The following is a 14,899-nucleotide window of genomic DNA, read 5'->3' on the forward strand; positions in this document are numbered from 1 at the left end:
TTTTCTCAAGCATAACAAAAACTTGGAGGCAATCACATTTTGGCCTAAAAGATGCAGAAAAATAAATCAACCAGCTTGAATAGCAAATTTGGTTTCAGACCGAGGCGGCATTCCAAATTCCAAAGCAGGGTTATTTTACTTGCCACAAGGAATATGTTCATGCCACAAGGAATATGTTCATCTCTGCATAATCCTAAGCGGGCTAAGCCATTATTTTTCTGAAACAGAATCACAGCAGTTGCAGTTGAGCATGCAACATTGCAACTACCTGTGATAAAAATCATAAGATAAACGTCACCTGCTAACAAAGTTCTTTGGTGAATTCAACATAATGAAGCAGAAAAATATACTGACAGTAATCTATATAAACCAACTCCCAAATTGTTAGTAACACTAAAGTTACCACTTATCATACATGACTAGAAGATGTCCAAAACTGATCAGTTCAGTTTTTTTATTGAATCACTTCTAAAGGAACATGAATTTTCTTGAGAACAGACCCATAAAACATTATCTGAAAGCACATGAATGTAGAAACACAATATATGTTAGCTGAAAGATACGAAAGCTCAAATTCCAGCAAGCACAAGAGAGGTAATGGGGAGTATCAGAAATCTGAATTGACAGCAAAACTCAAAACCGTAATACTAATACTACTGTCAGATGAAATCTTCAAACTCATATCAATGAAGGTTTACTTATCATTTCCTCTACTTGCTCGCAATTAGATGCCTAATTCTTAGTTTGAGCATAACACTACCTTAAACCATAATTATAATTACATACAATATCTAGGCAATTAGTACATCATTAAAGAAAAGCCAACACCAACCATAACTAATTCTAAGTACTGCCAAATTACAAAAGATAAATAATAGTCAGCTTTTACCTTCATCTAAATTAAGCCTATATAATATCCAGATTAGTATTGTTGCTTATCAAGGAATAATGAGTCTTTTAGAATGTAATACATAGAAAAGAAAACAAAGGATGTAGCTAATTCTCAATTAGCATGTATTGTAAAAACTGAGTGTTATGAAATGATGCCTCTTTTGCTGGTGTACACCCTTGCATAATTTCTGATGATAAAAACAAAGGTCATTTTGATGATACAAAGCTGTCTTTTGTTCTTCTGGATCAAAGAACTAGGAGTGGTCCTGGTTCGACCTCAGGGAATGTCACTGCTTGTCAGTACAGCTGCAGGGGATATGTTATCGATAATGTTTCAGAAGATGATGATATTGAGGCTTTCTTTGGTGATCATTTTCACTTCTTTCAATTTTGTAGCTGTATGATGTCTTTAACCGAATTCATAAGTGTATATAGGAGAATATAACAAGCAAGTGGTAATATAGTGTATAATACAGGGTTTGTCTAGCATTTACATGATATTTTACTGCAAATAGGCAGGTGTTATTAGTATTGTTGTAAGGATGTACTCAATTAGAATACACCGAGTTCCTGCCTTTGTTTAAACATCAGTTACATTCGTCTTTGCATAAGTTCTGGTTTAATTTCCTTATATTATAAATCAGTGAAAGCAATGTATGTATGCCACTTTTTGTTTGTCTCAAAACATAACTACCTTACCCTCATCGAGATTAAGATTGAGAATGATGAGTAAGGCAAAAAGAATTTAGAGAGGATTTGTTCGTTTATGAAAATCTTCTAGTAAAAAACTAACAACCAAAAGATACCAAGTATAATTTAAACTGTCATGTATTATTGAAAAACAAACATCTAATCCTTTGGATTACACAAATTTAAATCAAAACATGAAATGTATCATGAATTAGGAGACTCAACCCAGGTAAATGGTGTATATTTGTCAACATCTGATGAAAGATCATTGTAAAAACGACGCTCAAACTTGCTATTTGCTAAATTGTAAACACAATGATCTCTACCATCATGTCCAGGTCCCTTGCACGGACCATGCTCTTGAATATCAACAAAGTAAACACAATTAGACATAAAGCCATTGGCAAGAGAAGGAGATACCTCCACTGAAAAGGAAGAGTTATTTGGACCTATGAAAAATGCTCTATTTCCCAATGTTGACACTTCCTTGACCTTTCCATTATCAACATTCAACTCAAGTAGCTCAAATCTTGTAGTGCATCGCCGTTGTTTAGATTTCATCGCAAAATATCGAACCACTTGACCTATAATCAACAATTGGCCTTGAGACTTGACTAGGTAATAGAAGAAAAAATGACCAAGTAAGGTGATCAAGCCCTTATTTGACGGCGACTTGGCTTCTTGCGCACGTCTGATATAAGATAGATTAGTCACGGCTCGAAAATGAGGACTGCCTTGTGCTGTCTCAAATTTCACAATCCAACCATAAATATTTGTGCCATAAAACTCTCCTTGGTAAAAAGTTACACCAAGGCAAACCGAGAACAGAAACTTTTCAATCGAGTCCAGGCTACATGCTTCCAATCCAAAATATGGATCAGGAACATATGGATTTGTTACACGAATCCAACTAGCATCACCATTCCTCCAGTAAACCAGATTCGAAGGAGGCGGACCTGTGCAAAGAGGCTCAGCGAAGGATACAAACACAATGAAATCACTAGTGGTTGAGGGGTTGGCTGATAAGGTGAACTTACAACATTCATATGCATGATTATAATTATGAATATTTGGGAGCTTTATTATGGCATTCGAGTATGGGTTCAAGAGAGATACATGGCCTCTTTCCGATAACACAAGCAACCACCCATACGAAGATAACAACCTTTTTGGGTAACGTCTTATTTTAAAAAAATACTTAGGAAGGTTAACTTGATAAACCATTTTCTTAGATAAGCTGTACAAACGACGCCTTCTTGTTGAGTAGGCGTCTTTTTCATTTTCTGGTAGCATCAACCATGGAAGTGTATGCGATTCTTTTACATTAGCTCTCAACTTTGCTGCCTTCGCGGCTAGTCTCCAATGGCGACAAATTTTTTGTAAAGTCTCAAAGTCTTCGTAGAATTCCACATGCTCTACAATTTTAGTCACTATCTCTTTTACCAAGTTACCCCAATCTCTCATCTTTCATTCACACTTCAACGTACTCAAATCTAATAACAATCCAAAAATATATATTTGCAACTTATATAAGTCATTATACATAAAAACATCACAATAAATAAAGGACAAGCACAATATAGTAAGCCAGGGGTGCTAGCACAATAGTCACAAATAGTCAAATACACTAATAAATTATCACTTCACAGCAAATTAAAGCATATGTATTCTTCCATTCAACTCGAAAACTATCAGCACACAAAAATTTAATCTAATTTTGTAGACCATGATATATGTACCTGGATACAAAGGGTATTTTTAGCTAAAAAAATATCGAATGAGAAAAAAAAAAAAAAAAAAAAAAAAAAAAAAAAAAAAAAAACGCACACCATTGGATGCCTTTGCTTCTATGTGCATCCGGGGTGTATATAAATATAAAATAAAAGGTTTTGCCAATTTAAAACAAAACATTAGAAAAATCTGAAAACTTTGAATTAAAAACAAGCAAAGACGAAGCAACTATTGGCAAAGATAATTACCAACGACTTAAAAAGTAGGTTGTTTTTGAATCCTGCTCAACTTTGAGCCCTTCAATTCCTGTCAAAATGCAAACAAAAATAGGGTTTTAGAATTATGATTCAATCTTAGGTTAAGAGCTTATCATAATTTAGGGAGAAAAGGTCCAATTTTATAGTGCCATACACAACATTAAACTCACAAGAAATTTAGGATAAAACGGCTTGATGAGCCTTTACCATTAAACACACATATATATAGGCTTACAATATTAATCTAACTAGCCAAAACTCCTAACAAGATATCTATAAAAATACACAAAATTTATCTAGCTCAACATAATTATATCCTAAATCCTAACATTAAAACCCAAATTTTATTCAAAATATTATCTTCTCAACCAACTATTGAATAAAATAAGTGTTATGATATTTTATAACCTTAATTAATACGGAGTAATTATAAATTAACAATAGTTTCTCGTGGAAGATAAAAAACATCATCGTACTTTTTTTTGTAGGGGTTCTAACAAGCTAAGCCGAGCCTAGGCTCAGTTCAAGCTCGAAACTCCTAAAGGCAAGCTCGGCTTGGCTTGGCTCGGCTTGGCTCAAGGTTCGATCAAGGTTTGTTGTACTCAAAATACAAACTAAATCTGTATAGACAATCTACCGCTAAAAAAACACAATTGAAATTTTGTTGCACTCAAAATACATTAAAACCTCTGTTTTTCAAAATTAAAAAATCCAAAGAAAACTTTTTCTTTCTTTCCTTTGCACTCAAAATACATTAAACCCAATCATTTTCATCTTCGAAGATTGTAAGCGCCATGGAAAGAAACAAGAGAAAGTTGGAAGAAGACGACGACAACAATGATCAAGTATCTGAACCCATCACCTCTGCTTTAAGATTTTCTACTCATTTGTGTAAAAAATTTGCTGTTTTTCTTCAATTATTTCTTCAAGAATTTGGGCTGGTCTAGTGAATCATCTCTCAGCTAATATTCGAAGTCTGAATGCTGAGTTATATGCTATGGAGCAAACAGTTTGTGCAGCCAATGTTCTGCCAGCAGGAGTTTTTCAAGATAGTGGTGACTACAGAAGTCAACTTCAAGGGATAAATGGTGAGTTAGATTTGATGCAAACACGAATAAGAGAATTAAGGGAAAGCATGACAATGTCTTTTCCTTCAGTTGATCCAATGCCTAGTATAGTTAGTTCTCATCAGGGAGGCGGAAGTACATCAAGTAATGTTTTGTCCTCGAGAGCTCAAGATGATAGAAATAAAGGTCATTCTGATGATGCAAAGCTGTCTTTTGTTCTTCTGGATCAAGAAACTAGGAGTGGTCCTGGTTCGACCTCAGGAAATGTCATTGCTGGTGGTGAGTCCGTGGGACCGTTCAATACAGCTGCAGGGGATATGTTATTTGCAACTGATACAGATGAAAAACAAGGTGAGGAAGAGAATGCTGATACTTCCCAAGATGAAAACACTCGAGGAGATTCCAGTGCGCCATAATGTTTCAGAACATGATGATATTTGAGGCCTTCTTTGGTGATCATTTTCACTTCTTGGAACCTTAATTGGGTGATAATATTTCGATTTTGTAGCTAAATTTCATGATTACTCTATCTGAATTCATACTGTTCTAATGATGTCAGATGGAATTTGCTGAAATTTTTGACAGGAAGTCATAAGTGTATATAGGAGAGTATAAAAAGCATAGTAGTACAGTGTTAAATACAGGATTTGTCTAGCATTTACATGATATTTTACTTAAAATAAGCAGGTGTTATAAGTATTGTTGTTTGTCAAGGAATAATGAGTATTTTAGAATGTAATACATAGAAAAAAAACATAAGGATGTAGTTAATTCTCAATTAGCATGTATAGTAAACACTGAGTTCCTGCCTTTGTACAAACATCAATTATGTACGCCTTTGCATAATTTGTGCTTTAACTTCCTTATGTTATAAGTCAGTGAAAGCAACCTATGCACTGATGCATTTTTTGTTTGTCTCAAAACACAACTTTCTCCGTTACTAGAAATTTATATCCAAACAAAACCTATGTTATTGTTATCCAAACAACTTTTTTTTTCTTAAACTAGCACAACGCCTATTGTTCCAATTGGTTATGCTAGGTACATTGATCATATTTTGTTTGTCTCAAAACCACCAACTTTGCTGACTTAAATTCTCCTCTCTACAATATTTGTTCCCATTTCCCTTATTATCTCCATACCTTAACAAACCAAAGAATATTAAGACCCCTTTCTCTTATCCCTATTTATCCTCTCTTATCTTTGTTAACCAAGTTGTGAATGAAACTTTGAACCAAATTGCATTAAAAAAAAAAAAAATCGTCCATACTTTTAAAAAGAATAAGCAAAACAATCAATAACGAAGGTAATAAAGTAAAGTTGATAATGTTGACCTAGCTTGAAAATCGTCTAGGCTAAGGCCAACATGCTCCTCTTTTTTTTCTTTTTTTTCTTTCTATAATCTAAAATTTAGTTTATAGTCATATTTTGGCTCAGCTCGAAAAACTAGTTACTTTTGACCCTAAATAGCGAGTTTGACCACAAGTTTATTTTGGCCAAACTTGGGTTCAGCTTGGCTCAATTGCTTAGTTCAAAATGAGCCAACTTATTTCATTAAAGCCCGGCCCATGATTAAGTCTAGAATAAGTTAATTAATTTCTTACCAAGATAGTGCATACTGAAGGGATGTTCAATTGTTCACAAGTCGAGCCAAGACCAAGACTAGGTAGGCTCAGCTCGACTTGTGAACATCCCTTCAGTATACACTTGGTTAACTCCTAAAGGCAAATTCGTCTCGGCTCGAGGCACGATCAAGACTTGTTAAGCCCAAAATTAGCATTTAGCAAGGTGTCCAATCGACCAATCCATTGCCATTGTATAGCGTATACTGTATAGTGAAATCCGTATAGATATTCTACCGCTAAAAAAAATACAATTTAAAATTTTTTGCACTAAAAAACATTGAAACCTCTGTTTTTCAAAAATTAAAAAACGAAAGAAAAATTCTGATTGTGAATTCCATGGCAAGTAATAAGAGAAAGTTGGAAGAAGATGATCACAACAATGATCAAGAAGATGAGCACAACAATGATCGAGTAAGATTTTGATCATATTTTCCATTCTTATTATTAAAATCATGCTATTTTTCTTAGATTATCTTTTGTCAATTTTTCATTTTCTTGGTTGATTATACAATTTGTACAGCTTATTAATGGATGATAATGCAAGAAAATTAAATGTGTATTTAATTTATTGGTTAATTTCTTGTCAAAAAAAAAATAATAATAATTATTGTTTAATTCAACTTGTACTGCTTAGTACATGAATCTTGGTTATGCATTATGAATTTCGGAATTCCTGTTTCTTCCTTTGTTTGATTGATTACTGCATTTCGATTTACTGGGTTGTTTATATTATACCTTCTTAATTACTCAATAATGGAGGAATATATAAGTGGGAAAAAAAAAGTAAATGGGTGTTGAGTTTGATGGATCATACAACTTAGTATATTGTAAACCAAATTAATGAGACATATACACATGTTGTTTGTTCTTGGTTGGTTTGTAATTATTGATTTTCTTGAAATTCATGTATTAAGTGGTTGTTTAATTTCTGGGTATTTCAGTTGAATCCTGTAGTTAATAATGAAGTTCGCAGCCGAAGCAGAACAGATGGAGGTACTGGTGTAGAACAACAGCAGTTGGTGGTAGGTTGTATCTGATTAATCAAGCCTGTATCATATCAGTTGGAGCCTCGTTTTGATCCTGTTTTTAATCGTGCCCCTTTGTTGCAGCCTTATCTTGGTTCCCTGAATCAACCAGGATCAAGTTCAAATCCTTCTTCTAATCCAGGCCAATTGCTTCAGCAGCCTAGTCGTGGTTCCTTGAATCAACCAAGATCAAGTTCAGTTCCTGCTGTCAATCGAGCCTCATTGCATCAGTTGCAGTACCCTCGTGGTTCCTTGAATCAACCAAGGTCAAGTTCAAAGCCTGCTGTCAATCGAGCCTCATTACATCAGTTGCAGTCTCCTCGTGGTTCCATGAATCAACCAAGGTCAAGTTCAAAGCCTGCTGTCAATCGAGCCTCATTGCATCAGTTGCAGTCTTCTCGTGGTTCCTTGAATCAACCAAGGTCAAGTACAAAGCCTGTTGTCAATCCACCCCCATTGCTTCAGTTGCTGCCTCCTCGGAGTGAAGAAGTGCAACAAAATCCCCTTCCACCATCTAGGAGTACTCAAGAGCCCGAGCCTGACCTTCAGTTAACCTTGATGACTTCGCAGCAGGTTTGTTTTTTATTCCTGACACAAGCTTATTAAGGACTTCAACAAATTTAACAGCAGCAGATCTATGTTGGACTTTGAACACAAGCTTATTTCTGAATGAACATGTGTAGTATCTTGTATGCAGTACTATTTGAAACTTTGTCACACATGAAATTTGGGCAACTCTAGTTTACACTGGTATATGCAATGCACTGTCCTCATGTCCTGTCACTGACGAAAGTTGTTAGAAGTTTATTCATTGAAAGTTGTGCTACTTTGTTTACGAAATGCACTAATATAAAAGTCCTATTCTGATACTTTGTTGTGTTTGGAATGCCAGTCTTCGCATCCAAGTTTGTGGGATAGATCCTTGCAAGATCTAATAAATGCTCTCTCAGCTAATATGCAAACTATAAATGCTGAGTTACATACTATGGGGATAACAGTTGCTCCAACCAATGTTCAGCCCTCGAGAGCTTTTCTAGAAAGCGATTGCACAACCCAACTTCAATGGATACATAATGAGTTAAATTTGATGCAAACACAACACAGAGAATTTATGGAAGATATGGGAATGTCTTTACCTTCAGTTGATCCAATGCCTTGTACAGTTAGTTCTCAAGAGGGAGCTGGAAGTACTTCAAGTAATGTTTTGCTCTCGACAGCTCAAGATGATAAAAACAAAGGTGATTCTGATAATGCAAAGCTGCCTGTTGTTCTTCTGGATCAAGGAACTAAGAGTGGTCCTGGTTCGACTTCAGGGAATATCAATACTGGTGATGAGTCCGAGAGACCGGTCAATACAGCTGCAGGGGATTCAGATGAAAAACAAGGTGAGGAAGAGAATGCTGATACTTCTGAAGATGGAAACACTAAAGGAAGTTCAAGTGCGCGATAATGTTTCAGAAGATGATGATATTGAGGTTTTCTTTGCTTATCATTATCACTTCTTGGAGCCTTAATTGGGTGATAACATTTCAATTTTGTAGCTAAATTTCATGATTTCTCTCCCCAAATTCATACTGTTGTAATGATGTCAGATGGAATTTGCTGAGAATTTTAACAGGAAGTCATAAGTGTATATAGGAGAGTACAAAAAGCAAGTAGTAGTACAGTGTGTAATACAGGATTTGTCTAGCATTTACATGATATTTTACTGCAAATATGCAGGTGTTATTAGTATTGTTGTTTGTCAAGGAATAATAAGTCTTTTAGAATGCAACACATAGAAAAATTAAAAAACAAGGATGTAGATAATTCTCAAATTAGCATGTATGATATTTCCTCATATTATAAATCAATGAAAGAAATCTATGCATTTTGTGATGCATTTTTTGTTTGTCTCAAAACACTACCCCCATTACTTTTTTTTTTTTTTTTTTTTGACAAATGAGCAAAGGAAGATTATATAAAAGCTGCTTTGTGGGCATTGAATGGGCCAATTTGTTACTAACAAAACAAAAAGAGCAAAAATAAAAATTCTGAAGCAGAGCTAAAAAGTCCTTCACAATCACTTGAGTTGCTGAGAGTTGTTTTGCCTTTCCCCATAGCATATTAACCAGGTTGAAGCAATCAGATTCCACCTCTAAAGAACGAAACCCCGCCTCATAAGCATACTTGATGCCAAACAAAACAGCTGCTATAACAGCGCGCCACATCAAGTTAGCCTCCTGCATAACAGTGCCATATGGGCAGCCATTTCCTCACCTTCCCCACATCTCGAGCACTCATGATCAACATTTTTCAGCTTCAGATTTCTCACTTCTCCTTTGTAGTTCACAGTGGTATGCACTACTTGAAATTTATATCCAAACATAACCTATGTTATTGTTATCACTTTGGTATGACTTTTTTTAAAAATATTTTTTGAACTAGCATAACGCGTGTGGTTCTAATTGGTTATGCTAGGTACATTGATCGTTTGGTTCAGAGCTATGTGTGTTGGTTACATACTTACATGCCAGTTATGTAGCTAATTAGTTAATGTTCCAAATGCCAAGGACATTTTAATTTGAAGATTGATATTTACCACATATGGTATACAATTGTGTGTTGTATGTTAACTTGTTATAAATACATGTTAGTTTTGTGTAAGAGAGGTTTCATGTTACATTCAATAAATAAAAAGGCTAACTTGCAAATTTGAAAAAGGATATATTGAAAAAAAAAAATGTACCAATAGCTCAATATGTTGGGGTTATTAAATAAAAAAGCACCCCACATTTCCCAACTTCACAAAGACATGAGTGACTAACTCTTATACGCACACTATACAACAAGTGAACCCTTATCGTGCAAAAGTATCAGCTAAACTCCACATAGTTCAACATATGGTACAATGGTACATTACATAAACTATAGCAATATTCAATGTTGTAAAATTGAAATCTATAAAATATTTCCATTGAGGGCTCATAGTTTAATTAAAGAAGGCCAATAAGAATATACGACACAAACTATAAAGTATAAATGACAAAGCAACGAAATCCGGTCATAAGTAAAATTATTATACTAATTTTCATAAAGTATAAATACCAAAACAACGAAATCCGGTTATAAATAAAATTATTACCCTAAACTTTCTTCTCTTCTCCTCCGTTCTCTTACCTTTTGATAAATACCTAGCCAAACTCCTAATTGTAAAAAAAAAAAAAAACCCGACCCGGCCTATAATAAAATTTATAAATGTATTTTACCGCTCAAAAACAGATATTCAATTCTCTTGCTCTCAAAAAAATTGAAACCTCTGTTCCCCCCCCCCCCCCCCACCCCCCACACACACACACAGAAAATAAATAAAATAATAAAAAAAATAAAAAAATCAATCTTTTACTGATAAAACTTATTGAAATTCATTTTCAACTTTGAAGATTGTAATTGCAATGGAAACCAAGAAGAGAAAGTTGGAAGAAGATGACTACAACAATGATCAGGTAAGATTTTGATATTACAATCATGCTATTTTTCTTAGTTTATCACTCAATTAATTTTTGCATTTTCCATTTCCCAATTTCTTAGTTGATTATACAATTTGTACAGCTTATTAATGCGAGAGAATTATATGGGTGTTCAATTTATTGGTTCATTCAACTTGTCATAGTTTAGAACAGTTTCTTGGTATAAATTTCACTACTTAATATATGTGTAAGAATAAGTGAAATACTCCCTTGAGGAGATTGTTGTCCTTCCTTCCTTTTATATAAAAGTGCCTTACAACCTATAGTATCCACTATATATGGAAATACAATATTACACTTAATTACAAAATCAATCACTATGCCTTACAGCCTATAGTATCCACTATGTATGGAAATACAAGATTACACCTAATTACAAAATCAATTACTATGCCTTACAACCTATAGTATCCACTACATATGGAAATACAAGATTACACTTAATTACAAAATCAATTACTATGCTTTACAGCCTATAGTATCCACTATATATGGAAATACAAGATTACACCTAATTACAAAATCAATTACTATGCCTTACAGCCTATAGTATCCACTATATATGGAAAACAAGATTACACTTAATTACATAATCAATCTCTATCAATTACATTGATTTCTTGGCATAAATTAAGGCTTATATTATACATAAAATTATTTAAATTATACCCATTTAATTTTAATTACTTAATAATGGAGGATTAAGAAGGAAAATTAAATAATTGGGTGTTTAGTTTGATGGATCATGCAACTTAGCATATTGTTTAACAAATTAATGAGACACATATACATGGTGTTTCTTCTTTCTTAGTTTGTAATTATTGATTTTCTTGAAATTCATATACTATCAGTATTTAGAGGTTGTTTGATTTCTAGGTATTTCAGTTGAATCCTGCAAATGTTGATGATGATACTGGTGTAGAGCAACAACAGTTAGTGGTAGCCTTTACAAGTAATCAAGGCTTACCATATCAGTTGCCGCCTCATTTTGATCTTGATCCTAATCGTGCTCCGTTGTATAGGCCACAACTTCATTTTGATCCTGATTTTAATCGTGATACGTTGTTTAAGCCACGACCTCATTATGGTGGTTTTGATCCTGCTCCGCAACTTCATTTTGGTTCCCTAAATCAACCAAGATCAAGTTTAAATCCTACTATTACTCAAGCCCCATTGCATCAGTCTCCGTCTCCTCGTGGTTCTATAAATCAACCAGGGTCAAGCACAAATTCTGCTTTTAATCGAGTCGTCCCATTGCATCAGTCTCAATCTCCTCATGGTTCCTTAAATCAACCAAGGTCAAGTTTAAATTCTACTTTCAATCAAGTCGTCCCATTGCATCAGTCTCAATCTCAATCCGAGTCTCCTCATGATTCCTTGAATCAACTAGGGTTAGGTTCAAATTCTGCTTTATATCGAGTCAAATTATTGCATCAATCACAGCCTCCTCTTGATTCCTTGAATCAACCTAGGTCAAGTCCAAATTCTGCTTTCAATCAAACCTCATTGCATGAATTGCATTAGTCATCGCAACCTCCTCATGGTTCATTGAATCAACCTCGGTCAAGTCCAAATTCTGATTTCAATCAAGCCCCATTGCATGATTTGCATCAGTCGCAACATCCACATGGTTCATTGAATCATCTTGAGTCAAGTCCAAATTCTGCTTGCAACCAAGCCCCATTGCATGATTTACATCAATCGCAACCTCCTCATGTTTCATTGAATCAACTTGGGTTAAGTCCAAATTCTGCTTTCTGTCAAGCTCCATTGCATGATTTGCACCAGCCGCAGCCTTCTGATGGTTCATTGAATCAACCTGGGTCAAGTCCAAATTCTACTTTCAATCAATCCCCATTGCATGATTTGCATCAACCGCAGCCTCCTCATGGTTCATTGAATCAACCTGGGTCAATTCCAAATTGTTCTTTCAATCAAGCCCCATTGCATGATTTGCATCAGTCGCAACATCCACATGGTTCATTGAATCAACCTGGGTCAAGTCCAAATTCTGCTTTCTATCAAGCCCCATTGTATGATTTGCATCAGTCGCAGTATCCTCATGGTTTATTGAATCAACCTGGGTCAAGTACAAATTCTGCTTTCGATCAAGCCTCATTGCATAATTTGCATCAGTCGCAGCCTCCTCATGGTTCATTGAATCAACCTGGTTCAAGTCCAAATTCTGCTTTCAATCAAGCCCCATTGCATGATTTGCATCAGTCGCAGCTTCCTCATGGTTCATTAAATCAACTTGTGTCAAGTCCAAATTCAGCTTTCGATCAAGCCCCATTACTTGATATGCATCAGTCGCAGCCCCCTCATGGTTCATTGAATCAACCTAGGTCAAGTCCAAATTCTGCTTTCTATCAAGCCCCATTGCATGATTTGCATCAGTCGCAACCTCCTCATGGTTCATTGAATCAACCTAGGTCAAGTCCAAATTCTACTTTCTATCAAGCCCCATTGCATGATTTGCATCAGTCGCAGCCTCCTCGTGGTTCCTTGAATCAACCAGGGTTAAGTTCAAATTTTGCTTTAAATCAAGCGTCATTGCATCAGTCGAAGCCTCCTCGTGGTCCCTTGAATCAACCAGGGTCGAGATTAAATCCTGCTTTAAATCAAGCGCCATTGCATCAGTCACAACCTCCTCGAGGTTCCTTGAATCAACCAAGGTTAAGTTCAAATCATGCTTTCAATCCAGCACTATTGCATCACTCACAGTATCATCGTGGTTCCTTGAATCAACAAGGGTCAAGATCAAATCATGTTGTCAATCGAGCCCCATTGCTTCAGAATCTGCCTCCTCAGAGTAATGAAGTGCAGCATAATCCCCCTCCACCGTGTAGGAGTAATCGAGAGTCTGACTCTAAGTTAAGGTTGATGTCTTCACAACAGGTTTGTTTCTGATTCTTGACACATGCTTAGTAAGAATGAAAAACAAATTTTACACTTATGTAAATAATGTTTGGAAAGTGACATGAATAAAGAAAAAGCAGCAGATCTATGCTAGACTTCTAGTAGATCGAAATGCATTTCTTTATGAACTTACACAGTATCTTATATGCAATGCACCAATATGAAATCTCTTCACTCATGAAATTTGTAACCATATCCTATGCTACTTTAATTTATATGCAATGAACTATCTTGTCACGTACTCACGAAAGTAGTTAGAAGTTTTTTCTTAGAAATTTTTGATCCTATGCTACTTTGTATATACAATGCACTATTATGTCGCTCAAGAAAGTTGTTATAAGTTTATTCGTTGAGATGGCCTAAATTTGATTTTGTTCTACTTTGTATATGATCAAATGCACTAATATATAATGTTTGCTGAGGATAATCATACTATGATACTTTCATGTGTTTGAAATGCCAGTCTTCGAATCATATGGGAAATAGGATTAATATGATGCTAGATCTAGTGAATGGTCTCAAAGCTAATATCGAAACTCTGGAGGCTGAGTTATATGCTATGAAGCAAACAGTGCAGCCAATTTTGCCTTCTACTGGTAATGCTGATTCAACCAATGTTCATCCCCCGAGTGCTTTTCATGGTGGTGGTGACTACAGAAGTCAACCTCAATGGACAAATGCTGATTTTAATTCGAGGCAAACAAAGAGGAGAGAATCAGAAGATAATATACATAAAATGATTCCTTCAGTTGATCGATTGTCTTCTATTGGTACAGTTATTTCAAGTAATGTTTTGCTCTCGAGAGCTCAAGATGGCGGTTATGATAATGCAAAGCTGCCTTATGCTCCTCTGGCTCAAAGAACCGGGAATGGTCCTGGTTCGACCTCGGGAAATATTATTGCTGGTGATGAGTCCGAGGGGCCGGTCAGTATGGCTGCAGGAGAAGTGTTTTCTGCAACTAATACAGGTGAGGAAGAGAATGTTGATACTTCCTAAGATGGAAACACTCGAGGAAATTCCAGTGCGCAACAATGTTTCAGAAGATGAAGTTATTGAGGCTTATTTGGATGATAATATTACAATTTTATAGCTGGATTTCTTGATGTCTCTGACAAAATTCATACTGCTCTAATTCTACCAGATGGAATTAGCTGAATTTTTTTTTATATTTGTATAGAGTATTA

General features: G+C 35.2%; 1 protein-coding gene across 1 annotated transcript; it reads right to left on the reverse strand.

Moving 5' to 3' along the window:
- Window positions 1–1,785: 1,785 nt before the first annotated feature.
- Window positions 1,786–3,045, reverse strand: LOC145625340 (uncharacterized). The gene has a single exon (XM_081678400.1). It carries the CDS (start codon window positions 3,043–3,045, stop codon window positions 1,786–1,788), a length of 1,260 nt encoding a protein of 419 aa, XP_081534526.1.
- Between the last annotated feature and the right edge of the window lie 11,854 nt (window positions 3,046–14,899).

The sequence above is a fragment of the Chenopodium album genome, chromosome 3, assembly GCF_948465745.1.
Source record: "Chenopodium album chromosome 3, dcCheAlbu1.1, whole genome shotgun sequence".
NCBI classification, from domain to species: domain Eukaryota; kingdom Viridiplantae; phylum Streptophyta; class Magnoliopsida; order Caryophyllales; family Amaranthaceae; genus Chenopodium; species Chenopodium album.